Consider the following 21,233-nt stretch of genomic DNA (forward strand, 5'->3'; position numbering starts at 1 on the left):
AGTTGCTTGATAGGAACTTTAAAAAAATAATATTACTGTGTTTTTTTTAATTTAAGTGCCTATGTTTTTTTTTTAAATTTTCTAATCACCAAAAACATTGCCGAAAATCTTTTCTTTACATCAGAAAACTGAAAATGCAGAATGCCTTCTTCAAAATGATTGCTTCTTAAGAACTCCGAATTTTTTTTATTTATATTATATTCATTTGTTTATGTGTTATAGGGGGATGGGACCATCCATAAACCACGTGGACACTTTAGGGGGTATGGCGATTGTCCACGACCCATACAATTTTTTTGTATGAACAATTGTCCACGAGGGGGTAACAGATTCCCAAAAAAGTGTCCACGTGGTTTGTGGATGGTCCCGATGGTGCTTAATTTGGTACCAGATCCACATATTTTCAAAAAAAAATTAAATAAAGGAAAATGTTTTTTATAAAAATTTAAATAAATAATTCAAAATGATAATTTTTAAGCGAAAATGAATTAAAACATTTTTTCTTTCATAAAGTTCACCAAATTAAAGACATTTCATGGTATTTTTTTCGAAAACAAATCAGTTTTTTTGCAATTTAAAATAATTTTATGAAGGAAAACAATCAATTTATCAGCAAATTACCTAAATATAATAAATTCCTCAACCCATTGAAAATATTTTTTCCGGGTGCCTTTCCTTAATGAAGTAATTATAGTTCCAAAAAATTTAATATTTTTTCAAAAATGTCATTTGAAAACGGTGAGCTTTATTTTCAATTTCAAATTTTATCATATTTCATATCATCAGTTTTTTCCAAACTTACCATTTTTTCAAAAAATCATTGCTCTAGTACCCAATTTTCGCACCATTCTAAATTCTTATTCATAAGGTACTTTTTTTAGGTCCCTCGAATCGACTTTTTTGCAATTCCGTCGTGATACTTTTTACTTTTCCTATTATTCTCGAACGACGTAACAGTCTACTTGACTCTACAAAAAAAAAACAGAATGAAATATAAACACTTTTCAAAACAAATGCTGAAAAGTTCTAAGTTGAACTTATCAGCATTTGTTTTGAAAAGAAATACTTTTCAACATTGATTTGATTTAAGGGGTTACATACATGTAGATCGCCTTAAATTAATTTTTTGAATCTGTTTTCAGGGCATTAAAATATACATTTTAATCTTTTAACAAAACAAATTTGAAGACATTTGGTTGTATCATTACCCGGGTTGCCAGGTTGCCAGATAAATCTGGGAATGCCAGATAATTCAAGGCTCAGCCAGAATAAAGATTAATCTGAGCCAGATTTTGACTGGTTTTGCCAGTTTTTTTTCATTTTTTGTCAATTTTGAACAATTTTTTGATTAAATTTAACGATTTTAACAAAAAAATTCTAAATTTTGTAAGAATTTATTTTATTTAAAACGTAAATCCTACCTTTTTAAGACCGAAAACTATGTTAACCATCTGAATACTATTTTTTTTAATAAATTAGTATCCTTTCTCCTATTCCCTGTTGAATGCCCAATTTTATTTGAAACTTTTCATTTTTTCCGTGTTGAGGAGGTCATTTTGAACAACTTTTGTTCTATGAAAAACTTTACTTCTCTTGTTTTATGATTTTCTTGTTTCATTTTTAGTATTTTAATTTGCATTTATCTTGTTTAGTTTATTTTAGTTCTTGGTAATATTTGGCCTATTCTACCACCTCCTATCTTTACATTTTGCCTTTCTTATTGGCAAAATTTCAATCTTAAATCGTCTCTTACTCAATTTAATCATGAAATATCTTCATGAAACTTTCAGAAGCGATTGAAAAGCATCTTTTTAGCAGATTTAATAAATTTTCTGTATTATGAAATTTTGTGATTTTCTACATGTATGTAACCTTTTAAACGGTGGATTGACTAAATACATGGACATTTTACTTACAATTCCCTTCAAAGGGTGTTTTTTGGAATTGCTAAAAATGCTGGTGTAGATTATAGAATATTTTTTAAAGGTACAGATTTCCGAATATTCAAAGGGCCATTTTCTATGACAAGCCCAAAAAATTGCATGAAACTGAGCATGAAAAAAATATCCTAAAAAAATTGTTTCTTTTGACAAACGGATTGCGTGGACAAAGTTTCATCCAAATAAAAAAAAAAAACATGAGTTTGGCTAAGTAAAACTTTAAGAACTTTCAGCTTTATTAAGACAGAACTAAATCATTCAAGCATAATCAAAACATTTTAGCCATTTCCAAATAACAATCATGTTTGTAAAATTTCATTAATATTGTTTATTTTTGGCTATGCTTTACATTTAAGTTATACTATTTATCGAATTCGAAATTTCAGTTTCCTTAAATCCCAGAGAACTGCACACTATCTTCAAGTGGGGCAAAATTGAAAATATTTACGATCAGATAGTTGTGTGGCTGGGTGGGCGGCTAGTTGCTCCTTAATCTCCATTTCATGAGGGTCATCTCTTGCGAGGATCGCCTTTCGGGGGTTGGGAGTGGGGTTTAAAATTGCTTCCAGCAAAAGTTTGTCCTGTTTCTCTCGGTATTGGAAAGCGTGCATCTTCCGAGAGCGTGGTGGCTAATGAAGTCGATTGATGCTTTGGAATAGTTTTTGGCATTGTGCTGGAGCTCAACTTGATGTAGTCGATTTGCAAAAACGGAAAGTTTTCCACAATATTTCGCAAGGAATGTTGTTGAAAGCTGGTAGAATCTGTGTGTTCAGCCACTCGGCGAAGATTTGCGGGGAATGAATATGCATGTGCATGAGTGGCAAATATTTGCAATTGCAATTTCTGCAATGTTGCTTGCACACGTATTGTGGCATCGCATTTGGGTGATTCATATGTCTTTTGGTATGAAGTTCTGCAGCAGCACAAGTGTCCACAACATCAGCGACTCGAGTTGCACCCCAGGGTATAATCGTTTAATAAATTATTTTATAGTCATATTTATGCAACAGATGCCATCGTCACTGGAATGCAGATGCAGTCAAAAGATGGTCAACTCTTGATCAAAACCTTCTTGTACAAGTACCTAGTTCTGATCTTGTGATCTTTCCAAAGTTGCGCAGAAGCAGAAGCTTCAAATTAATGTTTATGTCATTACTTCAAATTGTCATACTTTTCTTCAATTATTCTAACAACAGTGTTACAGCTTGCAAAATTCCCAATCACCAAGCAACATTAACGAAATGTGACGCATTTCACCACCCACAATTACTGTCCCTAAATTTAATTAACTGTTACGCAGACAGAAACCAATCGAACTTGAGCGAAAGGCGCGGGGCGAGGGAGTTTCATCGCCAGTAAATTAATTATATCCAGCCTCGCGAGTTGACCAATTGCGTCAACCAAGTGCCTTCGATAAGAGTGGGTGCGTGATTCATTCGCGTTATTTATTCAGTGCGATTCAATTCGATAAATTGCTTTTAAAATCAACATCGGCACTCGAGCCTCCAAGCGTTTCAAAATGATACGCCAAAAGTGTCATGTTTTATTCAGAGCAAGTGGTTATGCATATTGAAATAAGGATGCTTTATGAATAACACATTTTCGGATAAATTATCATTGTAACAGACATGAGCCTTGTTTGGGTGGAGTGATGATTGAATTGATTGTGGAGAGATCATTTTCAATTTTGTAAGGTGAAACTTAATTTGTTTTAAATTTTATTTCGACGTTAATGCTCAGTTATTTTTTTTTTATTCTAAAATATTTTATCATTTCAACAATTGAATCTGAATTGCTCTTAAAAGTACCTCAAACCATATCAAATCAAGCGGCGTAAACAAGATCTTTCCAACGATATCTGCTTATTTTCGGTCAAAGCCTCTAGCAACGGCCGATTTCCTCGAAAAAAAAAGGCTCAGCCTTCCAGAATCCATCAAGCGTAAAATGGAACCCCTCCAGAAGTTGAGGGAGAGTAAAAAAAGGAAAACCTTCTCGAAACGGTTGCTTGTTGAAATTCTCCACGAAGATCTGTCCGAGTGGTTCTGGATATGACAGCGAAAATCCGCCCGTTAGAATGGTTGAGAGTCTCTCGTGGAGGGTAAAATAGAATCTTAACGAATTACACGCCTCATGGTTGATGTTTTTATCGTTCAAGTATAAAATTGAAGCTCACCTATCGAGCGCGATCGCCACCAGGTGCAGAATCGACGCCGTACAGCACAGCACGTCGCTCGAGGTCCACATGTCGCACAGGTCCGCTCCGAGCCGCCACTCCTTGGACACCTCGTACACGGCCCCCAGCGGCATCACGAGGCAGGCCACCAGCAGGTCCGCCACCGCCAGCGATAATATCAGATGGTTCGCGACGCTTTGCAGGTTCCGTTCCAGCAGAATCGCCGCAATCACGAAGACGTTTCCTGAAAAGGTGGAGAAAAAATTATAAAATTGATTAATTAACTTTTTATTTTAATCTAAATTTAAAAAAAATTATTTCATTAGAAAAAAACGTTTTTGAAAAATCACAGAATCCTTGAAAGTAACTATTTACGCTTTACTATTTACTCTTTACTCTTTACTCTTTACTCTTTACTCTTTACTCTTTACTCTTTACTCTTTACTCTTTACTCTTTACTCTTTACTCTTTACTCTTTACTCTTTACTCTTTACTCTTTACTCTTTACTCTTTACTCTTTACTCTTTACTCTTTACTCTTTACTCTTTACTCTTTACTCTTTACTCTTTACTCTTTACTCTTTACTCTTTACTCTTTACTCTTTACTCTTTACTCTTTACTCTTTACTCTTTACTCTTTACTCTTTACTCTTTACTCTTTACTCTTTACTCTTTACTCTTTACTCTTTACTCTTTACTCTTTACTCTTTACTCTTTACTCTTTACTCTTTACTCTTTACTCTTTACTCTTTACTCTTTACTCTTTACTCTTTACTCTTTACTACGTTATTTTCGAAAAAAATCATGTTTAACCCATGAAATTGATGGTAATTTCATAAATGTTGTATCCACATCACAACAAGGCAATGCACAATTTATGAAACCCCATCAAATTAGTCGCCTCATAAATCTTCAAGTACAACCGAAGAGCTTTTGCCCACCATTTTCCCACAACCCCACAAGACAGACCCTGTTGTCATTCGACAAGTGCCAATCCTGTCTTCACCACTTCCATTACCCCTCCGTAGTCATCAACCCGATGGCGGAGGTTTCAAGCTTGGGCAAACAAATCAAACCCCAAAAGCACGCTTATCGGCTCGTCGTCGTCAAGTGACACCTCCCCCTCAACTCTTTCCGCGCCACGTGCCATGCCACGTGCCACGTGTTGATTGATGACTGTCGCCCAATTTGAATCGCTCGGCCGGATTTGGCTTCCCGTGCGTCGATCTGTCTTTTGGGTTCGGCCTGCCGTGGCGTTGATTTAAGGGTACCAGGGGGAGGCGGGTTCACGTCGTCACGTCACCAGCTGACGCGAGGGCGATTGTCTTGGCCGGAACGGCGCACCTTGCGTACTTTTGTGGATTGTTGGGTTTGGGTACGGTGGGTTCAGGGGTTTTATAGAAAGGTTTATTAAAATGGACAAACATGGCCAATAATTTTAAAAAATGAATAACTATTTTCGAAAAAGTTATCTAAAAATGGCAATAACTTGAAAACGGTGCACTTTACTTACGGTACTTATTGATTGCAAATTCGATTTTACATCGAAAAATGAAGTTGAAAATTTTTTGCGACCAGTGTTTCGATTTTTTTTAAATCAGTATTGATTGAAAAATTCAAAACTCGGTCAAAGATTTTTTGCCCGTTCTGGAAATTTCTGAAAAGATGGCATTTTATGAGGATATAACGAAAAATGAAAAAATAAAATAAAAATAGTTTTTTTTTTGCAAATCAAGTTTTAGTGATAAAAAGTGAAATCAAAAATCACCAATTTTTTTTTACCGTTTATCATTTTTTTCAATGTAGTCCTAGTCCAATTTATATACCTACAACTTTGCTGAAGACACAAATCGATCAAAAAATTCCTTCAAAAGATACAGATTTTTGAATTTTCACATATCATTTTTGTATGGATAGCTGCCAAATTTAAATGGAAAATTATATGGACAAACTAATGATGCAAAATGGCTTCTTTGGGCACCAAAAATGTTTCAGCCAGATTAAAAAAATACAAAAATTAAAATTTGAAAAAAAGACCGATTTCGAAGAGAATTGCTCAGTTGCAATATTCAATTTGTAATTTTGGCCGCTGAATCCATATCTGATACTTAATTTCATGTTGACAGTGAATATTATTTGCACTTATTTAGAATGTTATTTGTGGTAATTAGCTGTAATTTGAATCGCTGGAAAATTGTGTCATAATTTTGTGTTTCAATTTGTTTTTTCATGATCTGATTGTTTTAAAAATATGTAACGATAAATCTCGGTATGTAGTTAGCACTAGCAGGTTTATTAAATAGAAAGAGAAATCTTTTTGGACTTTTTTTCATCTTCATAAACTGGTGTATCCAGCCGATTTTCTGAAAATTTCTTTTGGTTTACAAAAACCCTCACAAAACTAAAATTCCAACTTTTTTTTTTAAGCAATGACAAATGTCCATTTCTTAGAATATTTTGATTTATATTGCTGAAATTCTCGATAATTTAAATGTTTGGACATTTATAAAAAGATGCGAGAAACTTTGATTTTAAAATAGTTTTGGTTCCATAAGGTAAAAAAAAAGTTATCAAAATTTCACAAAAAAGTTTTTTTTTAAAGTAATGACCAGTCACTTGAAGTTTTTATGGAGTGAATATGAAAATATGTTGCTTTTCTTTAAAAAGTGAAATATTTCAAATGCGGTAAAAATCGACTTTTTTCACAATATTTTTGATAAGATAGAAATATCATTTACCATTAGTTACATCTTTCAATTACGAATTTATAGGTCGTTACTTAAATTTGAATCCTAACTTAGTTTAAGTAATAAAAGGTGATTTGTCAGTATTTCCCATGGTCCATTGAATAACCCAGATTTTCGATTGAAAGAAAAACATGTCTCAATCTTGTTTATAAATCTATCCTTTTTTGAGGATATCACGTAAAATTTCCTGATGATATTACGAAAAAAAAATATATTTTTTGAAGTCATAGGCTCCGTTAGTCCAGCAAAACAACATTTCAAGGTTTCATGTGACTTTTTCAAATGTTTGTTAGATTTTTGAAACTACAAATCAGACTCAGTTGTAGCTTTGTATTGGACTTCAGACCAGTGATGGAAGAATTCTAATCAAAAGAAAATCTTTTGACGCTCGTCAAGAGCAAAAATCGGAAGGGAAGGTGGCTCTCTTCTCTCGCGCACGAAAGATCGGTAAAATGAAACCGAAAAAATCATCATCTGATTTATTCGACGGAACACCGATTTGCAGGTGTACCGTCAAAAGTCCAAAAATGTCTTGTCACTAATAATATATGTAAACAATACGATTAAAATAATTTAAGTGGTGCAAACAATGAAAATCACAACAAATCTTCAACTGATTGATTTTTTTTCGAAAAGCAATTTTCATTTGCATGTTTGCCTTCCCTCTCTTTTGGGGGAGAAGAAAGTTTACACACTGAAAGAAAGACACATAGCAATATCACATGTTTTACACATGAATCTGCCCCATACGACTTTGCATGCGAATGTAACGTGTAAATCACTTGAAAGAATCCATCGAGCGACCCTGCAAATCCAAATGCAAAACACGTTAATCTTAAGTGAAAGCTCACATGACATTGAAATGGGGTGCATTTGCATTCCAAATGATGTTGTAGTGTAAATTGAATGGTTTTCCAGCGATATCCATGTGTATTGAATACGATTTTCTGTTTATTTCGAAAGATTTTTTATTACGATTAAAAATCAATTTTATTGAAAAAATAACTTTTTATTATATGCCTAGTTATATGCCCCCTTTGATATAAATACATAATGTCACACAAAAAACAACCGGCTACAATCTTTTTCACATTTTTCACCTCTTGCTGTTCCTATCCAATAGTTGAAATACCGTCATCAGGGGTGACATTGGGTCTGGGGGGTGAGATTGGGTCATACAAAAATGCTGAAATTTGTATGACCCAATCTCACCCCCCAGACCCAATGTCACCCCTGATGACGGTAACAAAAATAAAATCGGAGACAACGGCATACTTTACTGCTAGCAGATGTCTGGGCGACGGAACGAGAATAGCTTCCGGTAACAGGAACCGGTTCTTGAAGTCGTTAAACTGCTTGACCTCAGTTCTTGGAGGCCTCCATCGACTCAACCTTGATGATCTTGATCTGGAGTAACCACGGACACGGGTATGGGTATGGGGAGTAATGTCGCCAAGCACCGCGTCACGGAACTGCCGACAGTTGCACATTTTGTTCGTTCCGGAACGCAAATCATACTGCAGCCAGATGCCGAAGTTGCCGGATCTATCGGCCAATACAGGGTCGGTCCGGGAAAACGAATTCAGGATCCAACCCTTCACCGGGGTTGGATATCCTGGAAATTCATTAAAATTGTTAGTCTAAACGTATATATTTCAATATTCACTCTTTTTCTATTAAATACTTACCAAAAAGTTAAAAAAAAAACGCAATTTGGACTGTCTTCGTCCTTCGCCATCTTACGAATGAGTATTTTTTCATCAAACACATTTAAATCCAATACATTTCAATCTCACGTGATTTCCATTTGGAAATCAAGGGAAAAGTCAATTGGGGCAAATCCGAGTGAAATTCTATTGAATCCAAAGTGAACATCACGCGATAAAAGAATGAAAAACATCTGGCTTACAATCAGCTGATTTCTGATGATTATCATTTGAATGTCATATGAAAAACACATCTATGTCAAGGGAAAAGCATGGCAAATCATTGTGATGATTTTTCAGCCAGCTCACGTGAAAAAGCATATGAATTTGCTATGTCAGATTTTTTCAGTGCAAGTGAAAAACTTACTTAATCCACCTATGTGGTTGGAGCCTTCCTCACAACAACGGCTGTACACAAGTTTCATCTATTTTTTAGATCCGGCTTCCAAAAAGTACATCGATATCACTTAAGTGGCCATATCTCGAGACAGGGTACATCAATATCACTTAAGTGGCCATATCTCGAGACAGGGTTGCCAGATCTTCGATGATTTGCACTCGTTGGAAAGGTCTTTTGATAACCTAACCAACAATGGATCGGATGGTGGATCCGGATATAGTTTACATACATTTAAGTGAGATCCGGCTTCAAAAAAGTACATCAATATCACTTAAGTGGCCATATCTCGAGACAGGGTTGCCAGATCATCAATGTTTTAGACTCGTTGGAAAGGTATTTTGATAACCTAACCAACGATGGGTCGGATGATGGATCCGGACATAGTTTACATACATTTAAGTGAGATCCAGCTTCAAAAAAGTACATCAATATCACTTAAGTGGCCATATCTCGAGACAGGGTTGCCAGATCATCAATGTTTTAGACTCGTTGGAAAGGTATTTTGATAACCAAACCAACGATGGGTCGGATGATGGATCCGGACAAAGTTTACATACATTTAAGTGAGATCCGGCTTCAGAAAAGTACATAAATGTCACTTAAGTGGCCATATCTCGAGACAGGGTTGCCAGATCTTCAATGTTTTGCACTCGTTGGAAAGGTCTTTTGATAACCAAACCAACGATGGGTCGGATGATGGACCCGGACATAGTTTACATACAGTTAAGTGAGATCCAAATATATGTGAAAACACATTTTTATACATAACTTTTGAACTACTTATCGAAACTTCAATCTGTATAAAACTCGATCTATGGGACCCTAAACCAAGTCGAATGCAATTAGTTCGGGTCAAATTGGTTCAGCCAGTGCCGAGAAACATGAGCTAGTTTGTTGGTCACATACATACATACACACACACATACACACACACATACACACACTCATACACACAGACATTTGTTCAGTTTTCGATTCTGAGTCGATATGTATACATGAAGGTGGGTCTACGACGTTTTTATACGAAGTTCATTTTTAGAGCAGGATTATAGCCTTACCTCAGTGAGGAAGGCAAAAGATTTTTTGCGATTTTAATACTCCTGCTTCGGACAAAAGAATCATGAAGAAAAGTCAAAGTAGTCATAACCGGAATGGCGTAGACTTACGTAAAATTTAGATATGTGGACATGTGGGTTTTCCATATATTAATTTGAAGAATTAGCTATATATATAATGGAAGGAACACCCATTCAAACGGCAAAGAGAGGAAAGAAAGAGACGAAGGAATTTTAGCGAGCCGAATGGTGGGAGGGGAGAGGGGCATAGGGTTGGGGGCGAGAGCAGCCTCAGAAAGCTGTGCAATCCGTCGCCCCCGAAGACCAAAATTTGTTCCTGAAATTTAAATTCAAATTAGCTCGATGCCTCGTCCCGGGTGGGACGAGGGCAACTCTTTCAACACTAGAATTTGATGAGACGTAAATCTTTCAGAAGCGCTCGCCGCGAATGCGACGAGCTAGTTGGATGTCCCGATTGTTTAACAACCAAGGCTTGACCCACGAGAGCCTTTTCGGCGGAAGGCAGCAGGCGCGCGCCTCATCTTGTTGATGCCTCGTCCCGGGTGGGACGAGGGATGGGGATTGAAGCACCTCCGAACCACAGCAACCACGAAAGATCCTAACGGTCCGGCCATCGAGAGGCAACTGGCTGACGGTGACGACGAGAAGGCGATGCGCACTTCTTTTCCAGTTCTGGTCCCTCTCTCTCCTGCTGCTGCTGCTCTGGGCTGAGCTTTCCTTCCGCTGCTGCTCTGGTCTCTCTCCTGCTGCTGCTGCTCTGGGCTGAGTTTTCCTGCTGCTGCTGCTGCTGCTGCCGGTCCGACGTCTGAGACGTGAATGATGGAATGGGGTCTGGCGCGCGTTCTTATGTATGATTTCGGCCCGCTACTTCCCCTCCTTCTTCGCGACCGACACTCGGTCGCGTTGCTCGGATGATTTTCCCCTCAAAATAGGTACTTGACATTCCCGTCCGTGAGTGGGAAGCGCTCATTTTGCTTGAAAAATCTCTGCATTTTGAAAACATTTTAAAACATTCAATTGTTTCAATAGTTAAACTATTTTGCCAACAATGAAAGTTTTATAGCAAATTGCTGAATAATTTTCGAATCGAATGGCACATAAATCGTGTCGATTCGATTAGAGGGAAGGAAGATATAAGCGTTTGACGGATGACGCAGGTTTTTTGGAATGACACCCCAGTACCTTCGACAAAGACGTAAGTCTACGTCAAAAAAAATTATTTAAAGTTAACATCAAATTTGAGTCTTGCGACTCCAGTTTAGTCAAGTTACCATAAAATTTCAAAATGCATTTTTTTTCCATAATTCAACATTGCTATCACAGTAATTTTTTAATGTACGAAAATCGATGAAAATTGCAATTTTCTGGCAAGTCTCTCGATTTTTTTTAACAACAGTAAATGGCAGTGGTGTGAAAACTATTTATTTATATTTGTGTAACATTTTATGACATCGAATTGGGCGTTCAATTTTACATAAAAGTCTCTTTGACACTAAATTCATACCCATCCACGCTAACGACCAAATTTTTTTTCTGAAAAACGAGTCTTGGTAAAAATAAAGATATGGTAAAATGAATCTCGGATGCGCGATCTGAGAAATACCAAAATATCACGGAAATCAAAGAAGTGTCGGGTTTTTTTTTTATTTTGTGTGAGTTGGAGGATAATTATTACAAGCATTTGGAGTTTAAAAGGCGTCCATTTTAAAAAATAACTATTTGACGTCACCAGACTTTTTTTTAGTTCATTCATGTTATGAATCAGTAAGTCAAACGTAAAATTGTTAGCCCCACCCTGTTTCATCACTAGGCAGTCGATCAATCGCATGAAACAGGGGGGCCAAAATTAATCAAAACATTAACCGGTCTGGCAGTAATTTATCACCACCGGCCGGCGACGACGACGACGACGACGACAGAAACGGTGGGACAGCTTATTTGATGACTTTGTTATCGCTCTTATCCAGTCGCCCAAAAAGTACGCAGCAGTACTCCTGAAATACGCCATCGTCAGCCCCAATACAGCAAAGTTCCGGCTGTGTGATGTAGATTTCCTGTCATGTCACTGTCACCAGTCAAAATGAACCCGCAAAAGTGATCACCTTTCACTTCATGAAGGGTGCCGGTGCGGTTTATGTTATCAATTTCAGAGATTCTGTTATTGGATTGCTACGTGGTGACCATATTTTGTAACATTTTAATCATCAAGCTATTTTTCATCAATTTTAACTAAATTTTGAACTTCACAATCATCTCAAGTTAGAGTTTCAATATTTATTTGTTGCAGATAGGTACCTTTACAATAATTTCAACTTTGATTAGCTTTTGCTGTTCAATTACCCATGAAATGGAAAAACAAAAACAACTCATCACTTTGAACAAATACCATCGCCACCAATCACAATTAAGTGCAACAAACAAATTGTACCTCATCCATCACCGAGACCCAGCAGAGGCCAGTCGACCAACCAGCAAAACCCTCATCAATCAAACCATCGTTGAACCGAAATGAAACAGAATAAAAAGGACTTTATTCTCCAATCACACACAAACACACAGACACAACTAGCTGTAACCCTCGTAATGAATCTGCCCGGCTATTGTTTGTTTGGTTGTTTGTTCGTTAGAGAGCCTCCCCCGCACTAACATTCAACGCTCAACCACAACTAAAACATCACTCCGGTTATACTGGTTTTGTGTGTAGGTGTGCGTATCGTCATTTGTTCCGTTTGAAATGTGTCCCGGTGGACACCTGTGCCTCTAAGCTAACGCACACACAAACACTGGACCTGGAAATTGAATGACCTGTGGCAAACAACAGCAAAAAAAAAAAAAACAAGCGGCCGCCATTCCACAAATTACTTTGCCAATCCCAAAGCCATCACCATCAACACCGGAGCCAAACGAACCGGTAATCAATTAGAAAGGTTGGTGAAATTTACAATACCGGTGCGTGTGTAACAATGTGGTTGAAGGATACATTCATCGGTATAAAACAACGAGGCGTTAAACAAAAGGTTAGTGGTTTTTTTTATACTTTGGCAAATCACAAATCCTGACAAAGAATAACCTTTATTATCAATCAGAAAATGGATCAAACCTTAGCATTTTAATGATCCTGAAATCATACCATGCAAAAACAAACAAGTTGCAATCGTGAGTACTGACTTGCTACCCTGGGGCATCAGTGCATGAATCAATGCAATGGTCCAGTTAGAGATTGAAGAGCAGTTCGATGCACCAGGTCAGGTTCGAGGTTTAACCCTTGGCGAAGCAAACCAACTTATCTTTCTCAAGGGAGGGAAACTTTGCGTTTTCAAATTCCAAGTATAGCTGAAAATAATTTTGACTAAAGTTGAAATCAGGAAATATTCCGAAGATATGAAAGCTCTAATCGAAACTATAATTACTATTATAATCGTCTCAATTGTATTCTATTAACACTCTACCGTCCAATTTTTTTTGACAATGTTTATTTTTCCGTGTTCAGCAGTCATTTTGAGCAATTTTTGTTCTACGAAAAACTTTACTTCTCTTGTTTTATGTTTTTCTTGTTTCATTTTTAGTATATTAATTTGCATTTATCTTGATTAGTTTATGTTTGATTTTGGTAGTCATTGGCCTATTCTACCACCTCCTATCATTACATTTTGCCTTTCTATTTTTTTCTGGTTTTTACAGTCATTTTTTTCAATTTTGTACTGGTTTTTCACATTTTTTGCTCAAGAATGGCTCCATTATCATTTAAATTGTAAAAAAATGCGTAGAGGTATGGTCTGGGGCACTACAAAAATTACTGCATACTTCTTTAAACTTAAAATATAGGATTTTAGGAAAAAACACAGCCCAAGCCCAACTCCTCAAAGTCACATAAAACAAGTAATAATTCTAACAAAAATTTAAGAGTTCTTCTTTTCTATGGTTTTTAAAGATCAAAAATTGGTTGAAAATGGAATTGTTTGATATTTTTAATCGAAGCCCGTCTAGAGGCGAATTTGGGTTATAGAGAGTTAAGCTTCTTGAATTGACCTTCTAAAGATAGAAACTCAACAGACATCTGGCAATTCTGTAATTTTTGAAAAATCACCAATGTCCAATGATTAACCAAACTTTAAAAAGTAAGATGATGTCAATCAATAAAAATTACAAAAATCAATTAATAAAAAAAAATAGGAAAAAAATGTTGCAAGCTAATAATAATGATTTTGAAGTTCTTAAAAATTTTCCCAGATATTTCATTTTTTTATAGAAAAATGAGAACAAATTGGGTGACACTAAAAATATGTATTTTTCCTAATTCTTAAAAAACCATTTCTCAGCATCCAAAGATCAAATTTTCAATATTTGAAAAAGAGTTAACTTTTTTTAGCTGTTTGAACATGTTTTTTTTATTTAGGGGATTGATACATTTTTAAAATTAAAAAAAAACACACCCTTCGGGGAAAAAAAACATAAAATTCCATTCAAAAGGCGTTTTTCGGAATTTCACAAAACGTTGTAAGCAACTCTTGCAAAATTTGATTTTGAAATGTAATACGAACACCTTTGGTCAACGGGTAATGAGGCAAATCGGGACACAAAGTTTAAATGCGTAAAAATAAAAAAAATGCATGTATCTAAGGCAAAAATCAATACAATTTTTACAACAAAATGAAGGGGTCAGTTGTAAAAAAAAGTAAAATAAATTGTCATCAATTTATTGAGAAAAATAAATCAATAAAGTTCGATTGAACTAGGAGCTTTTAGAAGATATCTTATACTACCATTTGAGCTGAGCGAGAACTCCTTATATCCCAGTTTTTTAGTTTTTGAGCAAATTTAATGATAGAAAAATAGTTTAAGATGGTAGATGGTTTCTTTCACTTTCGGGGCAATGACTGTCAATGATGGTTCTGAATTCAGGGTCCAGAAATAGTAAATTGAAATGAAAAAAAAATCACTGTATGTGAAATGCTTCTACAAACAACACAAAGAAAACCATTTTTTGATTGAATATTTCTGAATTAAGATTTGGATGTTTTTCTAAAACAAACATGGCCGTCAAATGGTCGATCGGGAATGATGCCTTTTAGAGCCTTTAAACGTTTGTTTTTAATTTCTTTATTTAAACCGTTTAAAAAAAGTTTAAAAAATAGGAAGCTGCTTTGCTTTTGGAAACGATTCCGAATTTCAATAAATTTGAGTTGTAGATTTTTTGAAGTTTCATTCTTTATACTTCATTAGGCCGTTGCAAATATTTTTCAAAGTCTATATTTGCACTCTCAATATTGGTCCAAAAATGAGGCAGAAAAAAATTACTTTCAACATTTAGAGTCTAATCAACTGAAAACAATCTGAAATGCATTTTCCTGTATTTATTATCATATTAAGCTTGTATGACTTGTTTAAAAATAAACACCGCAAAAAAATCTTCAGCAACAAAAAAATTGGTCAATGCAAATTTGATAAAATTATCACCAGAGCAACTCCATGTCAAATAGGGAATCGGTTGTACCCGACCCTCTCCGATTTCAATGAAACTTTGTAGACATGTTATCCTAGGCATATATAAGCCATTTTTGTGTATATGGAGCCAGTTACACTCGATAATGACATTTGAGAAGGGCGTAAGTGTTTTAAATATTTTTGTATTTCGTAATTTAGATATTGCAGTATCTCGAAGCCGTTGCATCGTATCAAAAAGTGGTCAAAGACAAACTTGTAGGAAATTTGAAGGGCTTTCCGAAAAAAATACACTGGAAGAAAACAACACTCCCCTTTTATAAGATTTTTTGATTTTTAAGTTTAAAAGTCAAATATGAAGGCGAGCCCACGATTTTTTTTCGTTCAAAATTTTTGTGAAAATAGCCTAAGATGTCACAAAAAGACTCACGAAAAATGCAGGATGGAACAACTCACCTAAAAAAATACAAAAATCATTTACTGAAACTGTTTTTTTGAAAAGTGCTCTAAACGTCAAAATTTTCAAAAGCCGATAGTGGGAATCGATTCCCCAGACAATTTTACATAAAAGTCTCCATATTGACCATTGTCCTAAGTCCAATCCTTGTGAAGGTACAGCGGTTTTAAAAATAAAAATGTTGAAAAAATAGGTTTTTTGATGGTTTTTGGCAATTTCTATATGACAGACTGGATTTTTCAGTCTCGAAAATATTTTTACCGGAAAGCTCGTCCAATTTCCCATAAGTTTGTCTTTGACCACATTTCAATTGGATGTATGGGCTTACAGATATAAGCTAATTTACTATCCAGGTTACAATACTACACTGAAAAAATATTATGTTTTCAGTTATGAGCAATGTTTTTAGCTTATATCTGTAAGCCCATACATCCAATTGAATTGTGGTCAAAGACAAACTTATGGGAAATTGGACGAGCTTTCCGGTAAAAATATTTTCGAGACTGAAAAATCAAGTCTGTCATATAGAAATTGCCAAAAACCATCAAAAAACCTATTTTTTCAACATTTTTATTTTTAAAACCGCTGTAACTTCACAAGGATCGGACTTAGGATAGTGGTCAATATGGAGACTTTTATGTAAAATTGTCTGGGGAATCGATTTCCACTATCGGCTTTTGAAAATTTTGACGTTTAGAGCACTTTTCAAAAAAACAGTTTCAGTAAATGATTTTTGTATTTTTTTAGGTGAGTTGTTCCATCCTGCATTTTTCGTGAGTCTTTTTGTGACATCTTAGGCTACCCGGATAAAAAATTACCATTTGATTACCATATTGGATCATACAATGACACTTTGAGAAATGGTAACTATTTGTGAAATCGTTTTTTCAATTTCCCAAAATTAAAATTTAACTATATTAAACTATTTGTGAACTGTTTGATTTAAGGTTACTTTTTGCCAAATAGTACTTAAACCATTTATTTACCATACAACAAACAGTTTTTTGACGAAAATAGTACTGAGTTTTTTAAGGTTACCATTGCTAACCACCCTTATGCCAGATGGTTAAACCATTTGTGAGATAGTAAAAATTCATGCCAACCATATAAATACCATTTTTAAAACAGTAGTCAAACATTTTTGGAAATGGTAGTAACAATATAGTTTAAAGTTCAATTACCATATGAAAACAAGTTTTTATATGGTACTTTTTTATGCGGGTACTTACACAAAAATTTTGAACGAAAAAAAATCGTGGGCTCACCTTCAAATTTGACTTTTAATCTTAAAAATCAAAAAATCTCATGAAAGTGGAGTGTTTTTTTCTTCCAGTGTATTTTTTTCGAAAAGCCCGTCAAATTTCCTACAAGTTTGTCTTTGACCACTTTTTGATACGATGCAACGGCTTCGAGATACTGCAATATCTAAATTACGAAATACAAAAATATTTAAAACACTTACGCCCTTCTCAAATGTCATTATCGAGTGTAACTGGCTCCATATACACAAAAATGGCTTATATATGCCTAGGATAACATGTCTACAAAGTTTCATTGAAATCGGAGAGGGTCGAGAAAAAAGTACCTAAAAAATTCCTGTTTTGGGCTGGAATTGCTCACCATAAAATGGGATTAAAAGGTTTCCCCAGCAAAAATTTAATTTTAATTTTCATATTTATTATTTTTCTAAATACCTTCATCAGGGGTGACATTTGGACTAGGGGTGAGATTGGGTCATAAAAAATGCTGAAATTTGCATGATCCAATCTCACTCCCCAGACCCAAAGTCACCCCGAATGACGACATGTAAAAACATTTTCTTTATTTATAATGTTACAACCGAAACAAGACAATAAAAATGCGTAATTTTCATTAAAGTGTGTTAGTTAGTTGAACAATCATTTTTAAATCTGCTATGTACTTAAATGCACTCATTGCAATTTGATTGTTGACAGATTAAACCAAATTGAATTGACGGTACACATCAACCATAGCTTTTGCACCCAGAATTCTGATACAGATATTTTATTATCTTCAAAAATACGGGAACTATTGATATGATTTTTTATTCATCCCCTAAATTACTGTCTTCAAAGTTATTTACAACAAAGTTTGACTATTTTTACAAACAGATTCTTTCAGGATTGGGTTCGTAAGTTTGACCAATTTGGAATAAGAAGACAACAACTTCCTTGGCTGCTGTGCACCCTTAAATAAACAAATATATCATCGGGATTTAAGTTTTTTTTTTTTTGTTGATTCGAAAGTTAGACTCGTTAAGATTTATTTTTTTATTTTTTGGAATTTGTTGTCCAATAGAGATGAATAGCCTAGCCATGCGCCTCCATTGAATCTCACTTGCTTAGTATGAATCCATAGAGATGCTTTGTTTTTAAACGATTCCATACCATTTAAACCCCAAATTTTAACAATGCAATGTCTTTTGGCTGGAAATGATCTAAAATTGAATTATGTAAATTATGAACCATTTTAAATTATAAAAAAATGGCGAAGATAATGTTTGTTGCCTTTTATTTTTCGTTTTTGGATACCACTAATTTTTTCGATACATTTTAAACTTTTATAAATCATGGATAAATCAATCTAAAGTGTGCTCCTGACATGATTTACATTCCTTTATTTCTTGAATATATATTTGTTGGAAGTTTGATTTTGTTTGTTTTTTCCAAAGAATAAACTTAACTAAAAAATTTAAATTATTTTGCTGATCAAATTTGAGTACAATTCAATATAATCACTTCAAAAAGTTTGAATGAATCGAAAATAGTTGAAATCGAGTTGAACCTCCTGTTACAAATCTTCAAACTCCCAATAACATAGTTCTAGTCCTTTTCCCATCAAACCCAAACATTGAGCAAAAAAACAAAAACCTCAATTGCAAAACCCCATTCGATAGAGTCGTTCACCGGAATTAATAACCATGGAAGCGGATCTGTTGAAAAAAAAAAAGCCCGGAAAACTCTAGCTCACTTTTTTTTTGCGCTCGCACGTGCACCGGAGCCGTTGTCGGGCCTCAGCCTTCTGGCAAATGGGTTTCGATTTCAATTACGAATCGATTCACTTCCCTTCGTAGAAGTCCACCGCCGTCGTTGTCTGCGCGGTGTGACAATAAAACATTTTAACAATTCAGATGACCAGACCCTCCATTTTGAATGGTAGGATGAGAGGACTTGGCGTGTAATAGACTAAATGACTGGCTTCTTTTTTATTCTTCTGGGAATGGAAAGGGTCTTTTTTAAAAAGGACTGCTTCGCCATTAAGATTGTTGGGAAAATGTCTTCTTTGGGGACTAAATGAGTAATCCTTTTTGGACTTGTATGACAAATCATTGGAAAAGAGGATTTTAGAAATGAACGATTTTTTAAGAATTGGGAAAACCTTATTCGAATAGAGGATTAAAGTACGAGCATAAAATGCTTTGATTTTGATGTAATTGAGTAACATTTTGAAAAGAAATCTAATTTCCAAGCAATATGGAAACAAGTCCTCGCAAAATTCTGGAAAATTCGATTCTTCATGTATTATCTGCAAAAGCGAACTTCAACATCGAATCGAACGACAGTTGCCAGGTTTCTTCTACTCGACAATGATTTTGCCTTTCATCGATTTCCATTGAAAATGTTCCATTGTGGAAGCTCGTCGCGGGAAACTGGTCCCACAAATGGGCTGTGCCACGAGAAAACCCATTCTGAGAAGTTTCCACCCGGGCAAGCTTTGACGATTTTCTGGTTTCCTTCATCGGGAACAACACGAAAAAGAAAAAGAAGAAAGCCTTTTTGTGTAGTGCTGTGACTAAAACACAATTCTGACTTTGCATCCTTACCTTTATCCCAAAATAAAAACTCAACATTTGAGCTGCTGGAATAGAAGAAAGGAAAAACATTTTCCCCATCCGACACGTGAAAAACGGGAGGAAAATCTTATGCAACTTGGTGTGTGTACCACCACGAACAACTTTGCACTAGTACTGACATGTCACACAGCAAAAAGCACTCCAAAAAACGGTTGTGCAATTTGTTGGAGGTACGTGGCTGAAGCCACGTGTTTCGAGCAAGTTTCGAAACTGACATCATCATTTGAATGGGTTTTATGTGCATTTGATTGCGATGGAAGCAGCAAATGGACTGTAATTTGTGTGGAAAGCATGATGTGATAAGATGACTTTTTCTGTTTTCGTGAACACTAAATTTTATTGAATTTAAATTGAGATGGAAATCCATAATTTTTCTGTTTTCTCATTTTTTATTTTTAAAACTCATAACTGATTCTCATTTCTCATTTCTCGTTTCTCGTTTCTCGTTTCTCGTTTCTCGTTTCTCGTTTCTCGTTTCTCGTTTCTCGTTTCTCGTTTCTCGTTTCTCGTTTCTCGTTTCTCGTTTCTCATTTTTCATTTCTCATTTCTCATTTCTCATTTCTCATTTCTCATTTCGTCGCCATCGTGCTAACTTGTCGTACGTGCATTTTGGGCCAAATTGAGTTAAGAACGCCATTTTGTGCAGCTCACAATGCCTCATCTTTTGACCTTCACAGATCCCCGAAATTCGATTTCAATCCTGAGATATTCAATGAAAACCAAAAAAGGTCCGAAAATTTTAGTCACTCTACATATAAAAGAAGTTTCAATCCTGTCGTGCTATCTTGTCACTCTCTGAAAATTGATGTAAGTGCGACAAAGGGCAAAGGGATTTCAGGTCAGGATGCGTTTGACGCACGTACAAGTTAGACTACCGTAAACATTTTTAATTATAACTCGGGACTCCAGCAACCAACTTCAACCAAACTTCGGGACAATGCACAGAATGGTCAGCCAAACAAAACGTGTTTGTTATTATTTACATTGCGTGCTTTCGTTTTTGTTTATTCAAGGTCAAACATTAAAACGCGTTTTTCTCGGAACGTCAAAATGGCGGGTGCGACATGATAGCACGACGACGTCGATTTCTCAATTCTCAATTCTCATTTCTCATTTCTCATTTCTTATTTCTCATTTCTCATTTCTCATTTCTCATTCCTCATTCCTCATTCCTCATTTCTTATTTCTCATTTCTTATTTCTCATTTCTTATTTCTCATTTCTCATTTCTCATTTCTCATTTCTCATTTCTCATTTCTCATTTCTCATTTCTCATTTCTCATTTCTCATTTCTCATTTCTCATTTCTCATTTCTCATTTCTCATTTCTCATTTCTCATTTCTCATTTCTCATTTCTCATTTCTCATTTCTCATTTCTCATTTCTCATTTCTCATTTCTCATTTCTCATTTCTCATTTCT

At 35.3% G+C, this 21,233-nt stretch overlaps 1 protein-coding gene across 4 annotated transcripts in view; it reads right to left on the reverse strand.

The window, feature by feature from the left end:
* Nucleotides 1-21,233, reverse strand: part of LOC6044436 (5-hydroxytryptamine receptor) — a 314,507-nt gene that overhangs the window by 65,133 nt on the left and 228,141 nt on the right. For all 4 annotated transcript variants that reach the window (XM_038251623.1, XM_038251621.1, XM_038251622.1 and 1 more), the window contains exon 5: nt 4,114-4,357. In XM_038251623.1, the coding sequence (XP_038107551.1) occupies nt 4,114-4,357 (244 nt within the window). The remainder of the gene's footprint in view (nt 1-4,113; nt 4,358-21,233) is intronic.

Source organism: Culex quinquefasciatus, chromosome 2, assembly GCF_015732765.1.
Source record: "Culex quinquefasciatus strain JHB chromosome 2, VPISU_Cqui_1.0_pri_paternal, whole genome shotgun sequence".
Classification (NCBI taxonomy): Eukaryota; Metazoa; Arthropoda; class Insecta; order Diptera; family Culicidae; genus Culex; species Culex quinquefasciatus.